The sequence below is a fragment of the Vigna unguiculata genome, chromosome 10 (genome assembly GCF_004118075.2).
Source record: "Vigna unguiculata cultivar IT97K-499-35 chromosome 10, ASM411807v1, whole genome shotgun sequence".
NCBI lineage: Eukaryota > Viridiplantae > Streptophyta > Magnoliopsida > Fabales > Fabaceae > Vigna > Vigna unguiculata.
Window position 1 is genome coordinate 6,833,648 of NC_040288.1, and position 19,094 is coordinate 6,852,741.

Consider the following 19,094-nt stretch of genomic DNA (forward strand, 5'->3'; position numbering starts at 1 on the left):
AAAAATAAAGGGGTGTCACGTTTTTTTGGGGTTAAATGTTTAATTAAGGACAATGACTTGACATTTTCTTTTAAGACATTCGTGTGTGCACAGTTTGAAAACGTCCATCCTTCGGCTTTCCCAAAATGAAAGATTTGCTCTATCAACATTGCCATAACCCAATTGATAAACACATTTTTTCATTGGATAGATTTGACTAGTTTATCATTGCCTACATTGGTTGGGTGGTCCTTGAATCCGTCGAGACAAAAAAAAAATCAAATCAAAGGAAGAAAAAGAAAAAGAAAAAAAATGAAGAAGAAAATAAAGTTCACTAGACTGAAAACCTGAGTGGGCAGTTTAGGCAAAAAAAAAAAAACAAACAAAAGAAAACAAAACAAAACATGCTTTGGTCACATCAGTAGGTTGAATGAATAGATAAGGTTTATATCATATCTTTTGAAGCATTTGTCTAATCTGCATAACATGAGATTTTCAAACTCATCCTTTTTTCATTACATCTCCACCGTAAAGCCTACTTCTTGTATTCCATGGAGGACCAACATAAAAGGAGCAACTGGTCCTAAGCATACTGTCAGCAAATCTCTTAACATGAAAATAATAAATTTTCTGCTAGACTGAAAACCTGAAAGGGCGGTTTAGGCAAAAAACGAGACAAGAATAAAAGTAAGGGACAACCTGTAACATGAACCAAATTTTTTTCCTGAGTTGAAACTTCTTGAAAAAGAAAATAATCATGTTTTGGAAATGATGTGTGGCCATGTTTCTTTATCATTAAAAAGAAAAAATGTCATCCTTTGTTAACCCTTTGAGCCTTAAAGGAGCAAATGTTTTTCTTTCAAATTACCTTGAACAAGGGTCACATAACATCGATGGTTTGCACTTTTGTTTGACAAACGGTTCACCAATAAAAAAAATCATCAAAATCAAAAAGTTTGAGAAAGACAAAAAAATGATGATGATGATTTGGTTACATCAAGAAGAAACAAAAAAAAGAGAATCGATGTTTAGAAAAAAGAAAGAGAAATGGTGAACACATAAAAGGCAAATGAATTTATGATCATTGTTCCCAAATACCATCACATCTTTTTGAGTTTTTACTCTCCACATTTGCTTTCATACCCTTAGCCTTGACCACGATACAAGTATAATAAAGCCCACACAGATCCAAGACTGATCGTTGGTACCTTTCAAAAAGTTTAATTCATGGAAATCATTTTGACGTGCTGAAAGGTTTGTCCAGAATCCAAAAAAAAAGGGAAAAATAAAAATTGAAAAATATGTTTCGAGATTTGCTTTCAGTGATTCAGACAGTTTTTGATAAGCCTGGTTAATCAATTAGATAAGGGACATCCTCCTTCGTTGTTTCATTCTCACCCTTTTCATGGATTTCATCTTCATTTCCTACTAGATCCTCCACTTTTAGCCTAAACTTGTCCAACAATGTCGTACAACTGTCGAACCTTTTTCTCCAAAATCCAAACTGGGGCAGTTACGTCACTTTACCATTTGTATGACCATTCATTAATCCAAACAAAGTGCAACTTCACCTTAATTATCATGGTTACACTAAGGGCAATGTCTAGAGTCCCCACCACATTTCAACCTCTTCATGCCTTACCATAATTGGGGCAGACCAAACACAATTCGTGCGTCAATCCAAATCCTCAAATAAGGGAAACTTTTTAAGTCCCCATCTTTTTTCAACCTCTTCATTCCTTCTCGACTGGGGCAATATGTCAATCCAGATCCTCAAATCAGATAAATCTTTGAAGTCCCCTCCTTTTTTCTAATCCTTTCATCAATAATTGGGGCAAGTCAAACATATTTTGTACCTTGAGACAAACCCATACTCTCACAGTAGGCCAACTTTCGAAGTCCATATCAATTTCTTCAATAACGGGGCAAGCCCAAACATATGGTGCCCTGATACCAAATCTAACTGGGCCAACTCCCTAGTCAGTCCTCATCATCTCATCCAACCCCTTCTAAGCCATCGAAAATTTCATACATGTTGTTTAGATAGTGCTTCAAAAGAAATTATATAAAAAAAGAGTTTTTCAATAAATTGATCAGACCAAAGAGTTGATTTCAAAAGTGAAAAAAAATGAAAGAAAAATAATGTCTCATGAAGAAGGGAACACCCTATTATCTGACCGAAGGCAAGTGAAAGAAAAATAAACCAATTGGGACAATCCTTTTCACCCAATCTTTTCCATTTCCACTACCTCTTTTGAAACAACATCCCTCGTTCATTCAAATTTTCCTATACACCACAATTGGGGCAATTTTTGGGTCTCTTGTGTTTTTCATCCTGAATTCACATATTACATCCCCTTTAAAGGAGTGTGTGATGAAAGACGTGTCGACATTGTTGTCCCAATTTCCTCAAAACCCTTCCAAATATCCCCCGTTTTGACCTGTCTGTGAATTCAAGCAAGCGTGCAGGATGTCGCAAGAGAGAAAGTCATGTGTATTATCATCTTGAACATTAAACTTTGAAGTTTGTGACATTCCTCAATTTCAAAAGCATAAAAAAAACAATGAGTTTGATTATTGCAAAGAGAACAATTGACTCTAAAAAAAAAAACTTCAAAAAAAAATGCAGAGCATAACAAGTTTTTCATCATGCATTCATGCATTTCAGGATCTTGATCTCTATAACAATGTTTTGACCCTTGTACTTTAAATGAGAAAACATGTTTCCATCATGCAAAATCATTCGCATGTCATATGATCATGCCATGCTTGGCACCAGATTCAAAAAGCAAAAATCTTGACATCATATGAGCATTGCCATGCATCATACATCTTCAACCATTGTCTCTTCTGAAGGAACCAATTTACAAAAACCATCCTCTTGACACTTCTTGGATTAGCGGTCCTCTTCATTCATATGAATGACCTATATATATTCCAAGCCCAGTTCCGTACTAGCCCACCAAGCCCAGTTTCGCACTGGCCCCCCAAGCCTAGCTTTGCCTAGCACACCAAGCCCAGTTTCGTACTGGCCCACCAAGCCCAATTTCGTATTGGCCCCCCAAGCCCAGCTTTGCCTGGCCACCAAGCCCAATTATGTATTGGCCCCCCAAGCCCAGTTCCGTACTGGCCCACCAAGCCCAATTTCGCAGTGGCCCCCTAAGCCCAGCTTTGCCTGGCCACCAAGCCCAATTATGTATTGGCCCAACAAGCCCAGTTTCGCACTGGCACACCAAGCCCAGTTTCGTACTGGCCCACCAAGCCCAATTTCATATTGGCCCACCAAGCCCAGTTCCGTACTGGCCCACCAAGCCCAGCTTTGCCTGGCCCACCAAACCCAATTCTATATCGATCCAACAAGCCCAGTTCCGCACTAGCCCACAAAACCCATCTCATTTGGCCCGCTAAGCCTATCTCGCATGACCCTCAAAGCCCAAGATATCTGACCCACAAAGCTTAGCTCGCCTAGTCTCCTAAGTCTCGTTTTTTAGCAAAACAAATAATGAATAATAAATAAAAATAAATAATGAAAGAAATAAAAAATGCAAAAAATTCTTTCCATCATGTTTCATCACTATCATACAGTCTCATCATATCACATCATCCATCATACATCATAAAAATCGATGAAAGTCGATTAAAAAAGAAAATCGCTCAATAGAGAACATTTGAAAAAAATCAATCAATCAATACAATTATTTTGCACAAGCTTCACCAATGTTAAACATTCATGTGATGTTTTGCCGATACATCAAAATCAAAACCTCAGTTTTCTCCTTTCGGACAACGACTCTCTCCTTGGGAGTGGTCAAGTGCAGGTTCTCCTTTCAGACAATGACCCTCTCTTGGGGAATGGTCAAGTCCAGGTTATGACCCTCTCCTTGGGAATGGTCAAATCCATTTTGTCGTATCGAGAGCCTCTACTTTGTAATGGTCACCAAATCCTTCCAAATATAGACCATCTCCTTTGGAATGGTCAAATCAACATTGCATCGAGACCCTCTCCATGGGACTGGTCATCGATTCCTTTACATCAAGGCCGTCTGCAAAGCAATGGTCATTGATTTCTTGGTTGCATCGAGGCTCTCTGCAAGGCAATGGTCATCATTTTCTTACATCAAGGCCCTCTCTTTTGGAATGGTCATTAATTCTCTTTGTACCATTGAGACCCTCTCCGTGGGACTGGTCATCGATTCCTCTACATCAAGGCCCTATGCAAAGCAATGGTCATTGATTTCTTGATTGCATCGAGACCCTATGCAAGGCAATGGTTATCGATTTCCTTACATAGAGACCTTCTCCCAGGAATGGTCAAATCCACACATAAAATTTCAAACAAAAAAAAATCAAAACATGAAAGCACGTAAAAAAATATCTCAAAAAAAAAGAAGAAAAACAAAATTAAAAAAAATAAATAAAAAAAAATTCAAATGTTCAAAAACAAAATAAAAGAAAAAAACACATAATTTCAAAAAAAAAATATGAAAAACAAAAGGATAAAATTTTCAACGTCTGTTTGGCATCACGACCCTCTCTGATAGAATGGTTAGTGATTTCTTTCTTTCTGGATAAGATGTAGTTGATCCACTTCTCTTTCTGGATGCTGGCCCTCTTCATGGAATTGGTCATCATACCCCTTTAAATTAGTTTCTATTCACCCTCTTCCTTGCCAAAACCCGAACAAAATTAGTGTTTCTATCTTTACTTATATTTTACTATCATATTATGAAAAGTCAATTTTCATATTATTGGTAAAATCTAAGTAAAGAGGGGCAGCTGTCAACACCCAAAGTAATACGTTTTATGAAATTTAATAACTACTCACAATATATATCACATATATTATAGATCAGATTCAGTTCAACACCTGACATTCAGTGAATAATTCACTGTTTACTGATTCTGCATTCCGCTCTAGCTTCCTCTGCTCATTCTCCAGGTTAATATATTCTTGACCAAGAATTTGAATTTCTTCCTCCAAGCTAACCTCAGTTGCTAGAGCATGAAAATCCCCTAGGCTATTAACCGTATCACTTGCATGGCTATTGTTCCTTGTGTCAAAGAAATCTACATAAGCACGTTTTAATCAGAAATGATACTGCGTTTGGTCCAAAAGCTCCATTTTCAGATAATGCACCCACTCCAACAGAAGAACACCCGGGTCCTGTACAAAACAGAAATTAGCTTCATCCCTCAGTAAGCATGGCATATTGTAAATCAAAGGCACACAAATGAAAGATTCAAGGGAGGGAATGTAAAACCCTAAACCCATTACTTATTCACGAGGATTATTCACATAGCCACCAACATACATCCCAAAATGTAAAACCCTAAACCCATCACTTACAATTTTTTTCCCAATTCGCAGAGGGTTTTCTGACAAGGGTTTTGTTTTGTGAACGATGAAGGTCGGGACACGTTTCTGCCACAAAGTCACTGCGTGGGTTGACGATGAAGGTCGGCGACGATGAAGGGCGACGATGACACTGCGTTTCGCTGCGACGATGACGCTACGCTACGTCTGCGCGATGGAGGCTCACTGTCGCTGCGACGATGCACTACGTTGATGGAGGTTTTGAGTGAGAGAGGTTGAAGTGATGATGGGCGCTGATAAAGGTTGAAGCGATGATGGGCGCTGATGGAGGGAGAGTGTTGATTTCGAGAGTTTTGGTTTCAAGAGTGAGTGAGAGTGGAGTGGAGGGTTCGAGAGTTAGTGAGAGGAGTGGAGGTTTCGAGAGTGAGTGAGAGTGGAGTGAATATTTTGTCTATTTTATTTTTAATAAAAAATAATTTGATTTTTACATATGAAATATGTTCGTAGGTAACGTTTTTAAAATTTTTTTTATATATTTTTTTATAATATTAGTTATCTACGTAAACTTTTATAGGTAATGCTTTGTAGAAAAGTTTTCCACCAAAGTCAGTCATGGTTACCTACGAAACTTTCGTACGTAATTTATTTTTCTGTTACCCACGAATGTATACATTATCTACGCCTACTTTTCGTAGATAAAATAAAATTATCTACGAAATATTTTTCGTAGATAAATTTTCCTAGATAAAAGCTAGTTTTCTTGTAGTGCTCCTTTTTAGGATGGTGCATGCTGTTGCAGCGAGATCTCCTCCACAAGTTGATCCCACATCCACATTTTATGGGATATTATTTTCCACACCAGGCTTCAATTACAGAGCATGAAATTTATAAATCCATTCATCACATATAAATAGGAGCTTAAATCCTCTTCCAAAATACAACATTTTCTCATCTCTCCTTTTCTTATCTTCTTTCTTTTCTCTCTTCTTTTATATCCTGGTTATACCTACTCTATCCTTGCTATTTTCTGAGATCCTCAGAAATTCTGAGAAGTTCTTGTTGTATCCTGGGGGATTTGTGCATACTACGGATAAATCCTTAAGGGTAGTGTTTTCAACACGCCTCAAAAATTTCCCTTTTTATGTTCTCATCATATTTTTACTAATTTTACTACATTCTTAAGGATTTATCTTATTGTTGAGAACATATATTTTAGTTATGTTTTCTTTTTTGTATCAAAAACAAAAGGAAAAGTGGATGAGAGTTTCATAGTGAGGAGGGAAATGACACTCTCGGTCATGTTTTGAGATTGAACTCACAACTCACAACACAACTTTGGATCTTCTCATTGTTTATTCTTTTGCAATCAATTTAGTTCGTTTTTGTTATAAAGCATGCACCTTTCCATAATTATTGTAGAAAAGGTCGTCGCCTTTGACCGCAAATTCTTTGGCATCCCCACCATGCTCAGTCGCATCAAGCCCTTCGATAACTCTGTCATCTCCATGGTATCTTCCCCGTTGCGTGGGACAAGGGTTTCCCTTGGCACATCCACCACGAGTCTCTTCCCTCGGTAGTTTACTCATGTGAGCTTACTTCATCAACAATGCCCACCATTGGCGCATCTCTCTGTCGTGTTGTGGCTATCACCGATGATGCCAAACGCAGTTTGCATCGTCACGGTTCTTCGAGCCTCGCTGTAGCTTGGCCACTGCACCAGTCACCATGGCTATCGCTGCCACCAATCCTTTCCTAACCGCGAACTGCAACGATAATGGCAAGTCTGGAGTGCGTTCTGTTCGTGGTGGAGATTGCCAAAGAAGATGGACAAGCACATGACGAGCTTTCTACAAGTTTCCATTTAGGGGCACATTTTGGCCAATGTGCATCACTCATGGTTCTAGATGGTGGTATTGTTTGACCAGGTGGAGGCGTCATCACAGGGACTACGGGACGCGAGGCAGCAACATGGAGACTGGCCCAAGATGGTTCATGCGCAGTACGTGCGATGGACAATGTCTCCAATGGCAACATGACGAACGGTTACAATATGGAGTTCGCCAGAGATGAAGAATAATCTGCCCCACGTGCCTAATAAAAAAGAGGAGAAGTTACGTAAAAAAAAAGGTTTTAATACATGAAGATGGGCTTTGAAATCATAGTTGTAAGTGGTTTCACTGTTGGGAGGTCCATGATTATTCAAGTGATTACACTAGTTGAATACAAGTACACTGGTGGGTCCCTTTGTTGAATAATTTTGTTCCTTGAAGAAATGGTGGTGGGCCATGGGTGTGCATTCTACGGAAGTGACATATAATTCAAAATTGAAAGCCTATAATATTAAGGTGCAAGGTTGGTCCATAATGTTTTGAGATCAAAGTGGGCTTTCAGAATGAACTTTCGTGGGAGCTCATCTTCAAGGACGAAGTTATACGGTGGATGATATCATCAGGCATTTATTTGTTTGCCCATCATGAATATTTAAGATTGTGGGGGTTAGATAATTTTACTCAATTATTTAAAATAAAATAAAAAAATAAATGTGTGAATGAATATAACCCATTTTCAAAGAAAAATAAAGGTATAATTAGTCGTATAGTACTTAGTTTGGGGCTAGGGTGTCAAATAGGTACCCGGTTTAAAAAAAGTGTCAATTGCATCCCAACTTTTGAAAAAGTGCTTCAATTAGGTCCCTTTCAGACAGAGTTGACTAACGTCGTTAGTCAACGTGCCACGTGTCAGTCTTTGGTTTTTTTTATTTTTTAAAAATTTTTTAAAAATTTTTTTTAAATTTTTTTTAAATTTTTTTAAATTTTTTTGAAATAAAAATAAAAAATGCCACGTGTTAAGTTCCTGTGTGTGACACGTGGCATTGTTAATGCCACGTGGCATTGCAATGCCACGTGGCATTGCAATGCCACGTGTTAGTGTCACTATCAGATGTCATTGTGTTGATTTCGTTTTAGTCCCCATATATGTCTTTTTATTTCAATTTAGTACCTAAGTGTGTATCTGATTCAATTTTGTCCCAATTTTTTTAATAATTAAAATATTTTTGTAATCCATTTTTTATAAGATTAAAAATAATTAAGTATAAATATTTTTAAAAAATTAAGTACTCATGTTTTGTTAATTTTTTTTAAATAGTACAATATTGTCTCTTACTAATTTTAAACCAAAATTTCTATTGGTTTGAATGTTATACTAATTTTTTTATTATTAAAAATGACTTAATAAAATGACTTTTACCACTAAATTTTAATATAAATATCAAATACTTAATTTTTGTTAAACTTTTATACTTAATTACTTTTAATTTTATAAAAAAATGGATTTTAATTATTAAAAAAAATTGGGACAAAATTGACTCAGATACACATACTTAGGTACTAAATTGAAACAAAAAAACATATATGGGGACTAAATCGAAATCAACACAATGGAATCTGATAGTGATACTGACACGTGGCACTGACAATGCCACGTGTCACACACAGGGACTTGACATGTGGCCTTTTTATTTTATTTTTCAAAAAATTAAAAAAAAAATTAAAAAATTTTTAAAAATTTTTTAAAAAAATAAAAAAAACCAGAGACTGACATGTGGCACGTTGACTAACGGCGTCAGTCAACTCTGTCTGAAAGGGACCTAATTGAAGCACTTTTTTAAAAGTTGGGATGCAATTGACACTTCTTTTAAACCGGGTACCTATTTGACACCCTAGCCCCAAACTGGGTACTATACGACTAATTATACCAAAAATAAATAACTAGTTATTTGGGATGACTTTTATTCTAATGATATTTAATAGTACCTCAAATATGAAAAATAGAAAATATGTCATTATATATGTGGATAACATGTTATGAAATGAGATAGTTTCTTTCAAATATAAGTTGGTTAGTTGGAGCCAATGTGAATCTTTAAGATAGAATCATAAGGAAGGGTGATAGTATTACTATCCCAAAAGTGTTATTGAAAAACTTCTTAGGAAGTTTAGAAATTATAAAGGAGTGAATATCCCTTATAATACTAATTAAAGAAAAATAGAGGAGAATTATTTTCTCAACCTCAATATGCCTAGATAATTAGGAGCTTACTACCTTTGATGGTCTTTTCTAGACCAGGTGTTGCTTATGCAGTAAGTAGATTGAGAAGATACACTTAATATTCTAATTAGGAATATTGAGACTTATGAGATGCTTAAGAGATTCAATGGAATATGTCATTGAATATAGAGAATTTCCCCATTGTACTAGAAGGGTACAATGATGCTAACTAAATATCTGATTCAGACGAGACAAAATCCACTAGTGGTAATAGGTTCACACTTGGAGTAGTGTGATTTCATGGAGATCAGCCAAGCAAACAATTATTGTTAGATCAACAAGAAATATGAGTATGTTGTTTTGGAAAGGGCTGATAGTGAAGTTGAGTAGTTGACGAACTTCTTAGCTAACATTCCACTAAGAATGAAAATACTTTGTGATTGTCAATCGACAATAGCTAGCTAAAGAGTGGAACGATTTCCATTGAGTATGTGAAGTCAGAACAAAATCTAGTAGATCCTCTAACTAAACCCTTGGGAAGAAACATGATATTAGAAACATCGAGGGGAATGGGACTTAAGTCACTTCCAAACAAACAAGTGATGGTAACCCAACCTTTGTGATTGGAGATCCCATGAATAAGGTTCATATGGGTAAAAATAAGTCACTTGTTAGTTCTGATAGCACTAAAATTGATTTTTAAATCAATTATGTCCAATCCTATGGTGTGTGTGAAAGTGCTAAAATTGCATGATTGAGAGATTAAACTTTGTAATTAAAATTCCATGAGGTGTAAGAATTTTAGCTTAAACAAAGTTTTAATGATTTTCATATCCCTTATGGGTGGTGTATGATTTGCAGCATACACTTGATGATGGGCCGCTTGTATGAGGTCTTAGCATGATCTCTGGAGCACTCATGAATAGCGGGCACGCGCATGGCCTAGTAAGCGCAACACAACGATAACAATAAGAATTGTGGAGGTGTATTGTGATTGATAAACCACTAACACACATCAAGTGTCCTTGGTTCATATAGCTTTCTATACCAATTACACTGTGTGTTAAGTTTTCCAATCTAAGACAGGTTCATATAGCTTGCTATATCAGCTCTGATGCATTACATCCTATATGAAACCCAAGATTTTCTCTTTTCTTTTGTCTATATCTTATATTTTGCAATTTGTGGGGGATTGTTATATATTTATAATTGTATTGCAAAAATAACAGTGTTGCAGTTGTTGCAATGTTAGCAAGCCTCCCTCCTTTTTAGGATGGTGCATGCCGTTACAGCGAGATCTCCTCCACAAGTTGATCCCACAACCACATTTTATGGGATATTATTTTCCACACCAGGCTTTAGTTACAGAGCATGGATTTTTTAAATCCATTCATCACCTATAAATAGGAGCTTAAATCCTCTTCCAAAATACAACATTTTCTCATCTCTCATTTTCTTATCTTCTTTCTTTTCTTTCTTCTCTTATATCCTGGTTATACCTACTCTATCCTTGCTAGTTTCTAAGATCCTTAGAAATTCTGAGAAGTTCCTATTGTATCCTAGGGGATTTGCGCATACACTGCGGATAAATCCTTAATGGCAGTGTTTTCAACATGCCTCAAGAATTTACCTTTTTATGTTCTCATCATATTTCTACTAATTTTACTACACATTGCACTATACAACATCACATTTTTCCTTAGAAATGAACATATTCATACAATTCACACAATCATAATAAATTCAGACCACGTAATCTAATTGATTTTCAGCATTCAAGCCTAGGCTCTATTCAACCTTACATACACAATCAACATAAGTTTCTCATCATATCCATTCTCATCAAGTCATGAAAAGCTTTCATAAAAAAATTTTATCATAACTCATGCAATTCACAACATTTATCATCCTTCTGTTCCATGTTTCTCTATTCTTGATCATCGAAAACCCTATTGTATTTAATCAACATAATAAACCTCAACAAAATCTCCTATTTCTGTCATGGCATATCTTCTAGCCATCCCAAACTTACCCAACGATATTAAGGAACCGCCCAACACTAATTAAGAAACCAAAAAGTTACCTATGCGAATCAAATTGGCCAATTGATTCTCTATCAACAAATTTATTGTTTTCTTGTATCAAATACATATTAGTTTTTTTTTTCTCAAATTAAGCTAAAAAAAGCCTCAATTTACCAATTTGATACATCGTAAGGTATATTCACTCATTATACATCCAATTCATAATTACTACAATTTTCCACAAACTAATCATCATAAATTTAGACCAATTCAACCAATATAATTTCAAACCAAATTCCTTCTTCAGTCGACATAACCAACCTCACAAATAAGACTACAATTTCATTACCATACAACAGACCACATAGTTTATACCAATACTAACAATTTCATGTATTTCTTAGGCACACAACGAACTTCAATTTCAAAGCAACTCATCTTAGATAGTCAATACTTAGCCATCAAACTATGATAACTAGTTCCTTTTATTAACATAACAACTCATTCAACTGAACAATCACTTACACATACATAATTCAATATCACATATATATCCCACATCCTTATCATCATTACCATTCTAGACACAAGGATCACACACATAAAATACATGTACAACAATTCATTAGCATCAATATAACATAAAAGGAATAAGAATTATTTCAATCCAACCAACCCATAGATCACAAGGCATATCAAGAATTGGAACTTATAAAAATAATTAGCTTTCATTACCTTAAAATAGCTTTTCCTCAAAGTTAAGCTTCCTCAACTCAAGAAATATTGCTACTCACAACTAGGGACCGAGAATGGGTTATCCAAACAAGACAAAATTCAATATATGGTAAATCAAGATGAAATTATCACTTCTCTCAACTGACCCCACTAAAATTGACGGCTAAAACAAAATAAATACTGAAGAATGATGCTTTTATATAGTAAATAGAAAGATATTCTTTTTAAAATTTGATCATTCCAAAACGTTCCTTAACTTCTTAATTTCATCATGGTGTAATTAAATTTTGAAATAGATGGAGATGAAAGATGAATTAAGAATAGAAGAAAGAGTGAGAGGAGGAGAAAAAAAAAGAACACGAGGTGGAGGGTCTTCCCGTTTCCACTTTTCTATTCTCTCTCTTGTATTTGTATTATATTATTATACTCATTTATTAATTTTAATTAATTAAATTTTTTAACACATTACAATAACAAAAAGTAAAGAAACAAAAATATTTTACAAAAATGGAAACAAATTAACAAGGATTAAAGTTGAAAAGAAAGGAAATTGTAGTGTCAAAAAAAACAAATATAACTTTTTCTTATTATATACTTACCTCTTTTTTAATCACATTTTTCTTTTCATTATTACTTCAACCTATAGTACATCGAGATAATGTTATTATGGTAAATTAAATATTATTCATTTTAAAATTCAAAACTTCAATACAATTTTATTTGTAAAAGAATTTTTTTGATAAAGAAACACTAAAAGAACTTTAGATTCCTAATCAAATAATACTAAAAAGAGAGTGATCGATGTTACCAACATTATCTCAATAAATTTGAAGTTAGAATAATTATTAATTTTTTAATTTTTATAATCTAAAAAAACACTAAGAAGAATTATGTTAAAAAATTGAAAATATTTTTCGTGTATAATTATAATAATCAATAAAAAATGCTTCTACATATTATAATTTGATAATTATTTTATTATGATAATAATTATATCGAACATCTAATTATAAAAAAGTGTCCACCTTGAACAGATAAAATCGTAATTAAACTAAAAAAAGTACCTCACTTATGTAGGACGAACCTCGAAGTTGAAACTACCAACAAGACAAGAACCTAAAGTATGTACCATTTCTTGACTTTTGGCAATGTCTCAAAAGACCAACATACCACCACCTTTTACGCCAAAAGGTTATATATTTAACGTTTCTATATTTCCCTCTATAATTTAATTACAAAAGTAGTTTTGATGTACTTTTAATATTATAAAATACACTTGAATCGATTTTCGACCTCAAATTTTGTAAATGTATAATTTTAGTTTCTATATAATTTAATTTACAGATTTTTTTTTGTTTTCAAAATTATGTAACTTTTTCAATGTTAATAAATTGTATAATTGTTTATAGAGAATGTCGTAGATAAGTAATAATAATGTCAATTGTTTATTGATGTAAGATATTGATAATAGATTTCATAATTAAGTTTAATACATATTGTTTTGACGAGCATCTTAAATATTGTTGTTAACAGTTAACTAAAATTACTTAATTTAAAAAAAAAAACTTAAATAATGAAGTCTTCAATTAATATTTTATAGGATCAAAATTCAACTTTCTTAAAAAGATGCACTATAGAAAAGTGAATATATCTTAACGTTTCAAATTCATTTAGTGAAGTAAAAGCAAATGCACCCCACTTGCAAGTCCTATACCTGAAAAAAAAAGGTTTAACGAGCTTCCTTTAGAATAGTATATCTCTTTTATGCTAAATAAATTGATTGCTTCACACTAATCAGCTTTAGTGGAGAAATGTTCATGTTCTGCAAAGAAAAGCTTTAAGCTTTCCCTCTACCTGTAATTTCCAACATTTATTTTTTTAGTTTTATTAATTTTTTGTTGCATATTCATCTGGAGTTTTGTTCATTTTCCAGTTTCACCAAAAATGACAAATGGGTATGAGTTCGTGTGAGAAGGGTTTGTTTTCTTCTATTGATTTTGACTAGTAGTTTAGATACTTTGCTTGTTGAAAGAATGAGTGTGTGTTTGTGGGGGTAGCTTTCATTCGTTTTTTCTTGAAAAAAAAAGGATTTTGGTAATTGTAGTTGAAGTGGGTATCTGTTATTTTGTGGGGGGCAAAAAGGATGATTCAGTTGTTGTTCTTGGTGCTTTTTGTGGAGGGTGCTATGGCATTTCTTTTGTTGGTGAAGATTGGGCCATTGAGAGATCTTGTTATTAAGACGCTGGATCAGATAAAAATGGGGAAGGGTCCTGCTACAGTGAAGACCATTGCTGGCACCATGTCCGTGATTCTCTTCTCAAGTCTTATGAGCATTGTTAAGATCCAGAACAAAGGTGCCAAGCTTGGTACTATGTCACCCATGGATCAAGTTCTGTGGAGGACCCACTTGCTGGAGGCTTCACTCATGGGTATGCTCAAACACCTTTCTTCTGGGTCACTTCATTCTCTCTCTCTCTCTCTCTCTCTCTCTCTCTCTCTCTAAATAAGCAGAGATGTAGTTACTGTTTGTTATGCGGCTACGAGTGAAAATATTGATTTTGCTGGAAAATGTGGCAATGCAGTGTTGCTGCTGTGAATGTTTTGTTTGACAGATCTTAGGTTTAGGGGTTCAGGTGAAGAAGGGTGCCTTATATTTGCAGTCTTTAAATTTAATTGTTGTTTGGTATTTGATCCCATTTTGGTCTCATCATTTTGTTTTGATTGTTCTCCGGAAATTTAAGTTGCCCCTTTTGAAAAAAATTGTTTGAACGTGTTGCAGATCTGAGGTTCATTTGTGTTATTTTTTATCATTTAAGGAAATCATGTTTATCAGTACTGAGGTTATATTTAGATAAAGTATGTTTAGAAGGTATCATTTTTAAGATATGTAAAATGCTTTGTGTTGTGCCTTATCGTGAACTACTTTATTTTGGATAAATTATAACAGTCGAAAGAATTGGCAAATATCAAAGGATTTAATGGTCTATGTTTTCTCTTAAAAAACAAGGAATTTTAAGTTCAGCTCTATTATGTGGAATTTCAAAATTGTTATGCTACTTGTTCCTCCTTTTGCTGCTGTTGACTGAGCCACTTGATTGATCCAATGCAGAGCTTCAATCTGTGTAAGGCTTTGTGTGACTTGACTCTCTTTGACCTTTGACTCTGTTTTGAGTTAGTTGTCAAAGATTCATAATGTGCCATGGCATGATATCAGGTAGGCAAGTACTGTAGGGCAGAGTTCTCAATCTTGAGAGGGATCTGTTTCAGGAAACATTGGAGAGAAATTGTATTTTGGAATGAGTTTTATTCTTTTTTTTTTTTTTTCAGGAAAGGTTGTGAGAATTGAAACTCAGCAAAGTCCATGTGCCTGAGAAGGATTTTGTCTAGTAAACTGGAATGTTGTGTAGTTATGCCTGGAATGGGTATATTGATAGGGCAGAAAGGTTTCTGATAAGATGCTGGATAAGAATTTGAACTCATGGCATGGGTTGCTTGCTGTTAAAAATGAGAATGTGGAGACTGCTATAGTTACTTTAATAGTATGTTACATTGTTACCCATTAGAGTACTATGAATTCAAGTGTGGAGTTGGAAATCCCACATTGAATGGAAATTAGTGAGTTGAGGAATATATAAGTATAAAGACTCACAAAACCTGGTGCCTTAAGATAGGTTTTGGGTTGGAAGTGGTATTTGGTCCTGTCTGAAAGTTGAGAGTTGAGGTGAAATTGAGAATTGAAGGACTTGTCGGATCCAAATCTCATCAGTTACATATATAACACACGAAAGGAACTAGATTGCTTTAATTGAAATATTGAATTCCCCTTGTATTAAATTCCTTGGTATTCTAATTGTTCTTTTGATATTGTCCAAAGATTGCCTAAAAGAAGATGTACATTGTTTTGTTCATGTTATCCTTCTCTTAAGTAGTGTCGAGAGGGATCTTAAGTAGTGTCCACACGATTAATGTCTCTGAATGTTGAATTTTTGATTCTCTTGTTTACCAGATTAATACTCATGAAAGATTAAACTAGTGCAAACATATTATATGTATAGATTAACCCACCCTTTCCCACATGATCACTAAGTGGGATTACTTGAACCCTACACACGAGAACACAAACTTAGTGAACAAAAACACAATGAAAAGAAATAAGTGGTGATAGTTTAGAACACTTGCTTTATTGATAAGCTTTAATACTAATTTTTTTCTCACCACAAATTTCTTGGCCTTGGCCACATATTAATGTTGTTTCCCTCTTCACTTATTTTATGTTCTGTTCTTTTCTACAACAGGCATAGCCTTTCAATAGTAATAATAGCTTTAGCAGAAGTAATACTAATAAAATAAGATGTATCAATGAAGTCAGAAGTGAGATGTGCCAATAAATTGGCAAATTGGTACGGAACTGACATGAATCCAAGCATCATAAATGGTAATAGTCTTGAAGAGGTTAGTACAGTCTGTTGTATCTGTGGTGCTGTAGAGTGTGTTATTATGGTTGTTTGTGTGATTTTGTAGAAATGAAAGTAGTTTTTGCTGTACTAAAGGTAGTGAAAGTATAAGTTCTATCTGGTTTCTGATGTGGTTGTGGTCATCAACAGGGTGGTTTTTTCAGTTGTGGACCTGGTGTTATATTTAGGGTGGTTGTGGGAGTGATAAACATGTTATGTTGATAAACATGTCTGCTGTCATGTCTTACTGAAGAGAAACAACAAATGCAGAATGCTATGTTGTATCTGCTTAGATTTTTTCCACTTCTGTGTGAAAAATATGTTTATTACTGCAGAAATCTAACCAGAACTTAGTTAAGCCTTTGAGAATGAACTATTTTCATGAGGAATTGATTTGTGTTTCTCAAAAGTCTTAATTGTCCTTAATCTTTGTTTCTAAATTCCATCTTCTAAAAGTGGAGTGTTTCCATCTGTAGCTGCATGAAAACTGAACTTTACATTTATTCTCATTACATTGCTCATATTTGCTCCCATATCACTAATATTTTTCCTTCTAGTGTTGTGTTTTCAAAGCTGATAGGGACAGAGAGGGTTTTCCGTTATTGAAAGTGCAAAATAACATCAAAATACAACACTTTGTTGGTGATATTAGATTTCTACAAATACATTTAGATTTCTTAAGTAACGCTATTTGTAGGTTTTTGGCGGAGAGACTCCAGGAAAATTTGACACTAATGAGTTATAAATTCGTAGAATTTGAATTCTCTATTGAGTTTTTACGTGTTGTTCTTCTACTGCCGTGCTTTGAAAACATACTTATGGACATTGATTTTGATGTTTTAAAATATATTAAAAATAATTTTAATATACCAACACATCACTATATTTTTAACTAAGCAGAGAACAATACCAAAAAACCTAACAGAGAATCTAGATTGAAATTCATATAAGTAACAAAACACTGTCATCAACCCAAAATCTTAAAACATGTTTGCAGATCCTTGTACTAATATATTGTTCATCTTGCTTGTTTTTACCAATTTGAAAATTCTAGCTCACCTTAAATTACCATCTGGGGATGTTCATATTTTATAGTATTAGTTGTTGGTAGTTCATTTTTGCTATCAATCCTTGCATGTTTGCTACAATGAAAGTAGATTTGATCTTGCCTTAATGGAGTTGATTTGATCTTGCAGGTTTTACATTATTCCTAGGCTTCATAATTGATCGTGTGCATCATTATCTCCAAAAGCTGAACAAGTTAAGGAGCAATGCAGGAGCTTCTAAAGAAGAAGTGGAAAGCATTGAGAAAGAGAAAGTTGAGCTGAAGGAAAAGGAAGAGAAAGCTTCGAAGGAGATAATTCAACTTAAGGAAAAAATTTCTGGTCTTTCAGAAAGTTTGAAGAAGACAAAGGTGGAATGTGAGGAGAAGGAGAAAAGAATTGAGACTGCTGAAGCTCATGTTAGTTCCCTCCAAAAGCAAGCTGCAGATCTGCTACTTGAATATGACAGGCTCTTGGAGGAGAACCAAAACCTTCAAGCACAAGCACTCAGGCACATCAAGAACTGATAAGAGTCAATTGCTTTTAACCACAAGTTTTGGAGAAGAGTTTTATCACATTCACACCATCATTAGTTTTGTTGCAAGATTATCATTATCATTGAAAAAGAAAAGAAAAACAACAAAGAGAAAATTTGGCCCTCTTGATGAAAATGAAACATTAATCAACATTCATTAAAATGGAGTGAAATCACCTTAGCCCTTCCACTATCCTTCTAGTTGAAAATGAAAGTAAAATGTGTTTTTTTTTCCTTATTACTTTCATTCTTCTGAAGTTTAAATATGTTTTTCAAGATCATTTTTAGTAACTAGAGATATGGAAAGTTCATATGAATGAGAATTTTAACATGTGGGTTTTACAAATAACAATGATTTTAGTTACATATATAATTAATATTATGATAAGATAGTTGGCCATGTAAGTTTTTAATTTATTGTTATGATTAATAGAATTTTTAAAATTACCTTTATTCAAAACATAACCTTTCTTGGAGGGTTGTTAATTATTATCATATAAATACGGGACAAATTGCAAAAATTACAATTTATCAAACAAATATGTTGATATTAAGAAGTATATATAATATAGATGCGATGATTTAAGAAAAAGTTTACATAATGTTGGTTCCGTTTATGTTTCTCAAAGGAAATTTCCAAATCTTCATCCATATTTCATGCATTTGGATTTCTTTCTTCCTTCTCTACAATTTAATTTTTCTTATTAGGTCGACTTCATTTTGTGTGCAGCTAATTTACTTATAACATAACCAGTATTACTTTTTTTTTTTTTTACTTTTCTATTTTTGTTAGAAATTTAATTGGTTACTTAAATTAAAACTTGGTGTAAGTTAATGTCATAAATGTTCTGTCGTGATTACCATAATCGAAATGGCGTCATAAATGTTTCAAGATGATCTTCGTATATGTACAAATAACATTTATATCTATATTTATATCTATCTATATTTACATCTACA

General features: G+C 34.0%; 1 protein-coding gene across 1 annotated transcript; it reads left to right on the forward strand.

Moving 5' to 3' along the window:
* The first annotated feature begins 13,797 nt into the window (after positions 1-13,797).
* On the forward strand, positions 13,798-18,327 carry LOC114165966. The gene is made up of 2 exons (XM_028050611.1): positions 13,798-14,531; positions 17,753-18,327. Exons 1-2 carry the CDS (start codon positions 14,246-14,248, stop codon positions 18,124-18,126), a joined length of 660 nt encoding a protein of 219 aa, XP_027906412.1. The 5' UTR covers positions 13,798-14,245; the 3' UTR covers positions 18,127-18,327.
* The last annotated feature ends 767 nt before the right edge of the window (positions 18,328-19,094 follow it).

Coding starts and splice junctions, on each gene's coding strand:
- LOC114165966 (XM_028050611.1), top strand. CDS start 14,246: ATGATTCAGTTGTTGTTCTTGGTGCTTTTTGTGGAGGGTGCTATGGCA. Junction 14,532..17,752: donor GCTGGAGGCTTCACTCATGG/GTATGCTCAAAC, acceptor TTGATCTTGCAG/GTTTTACATTATTCCTAGGC.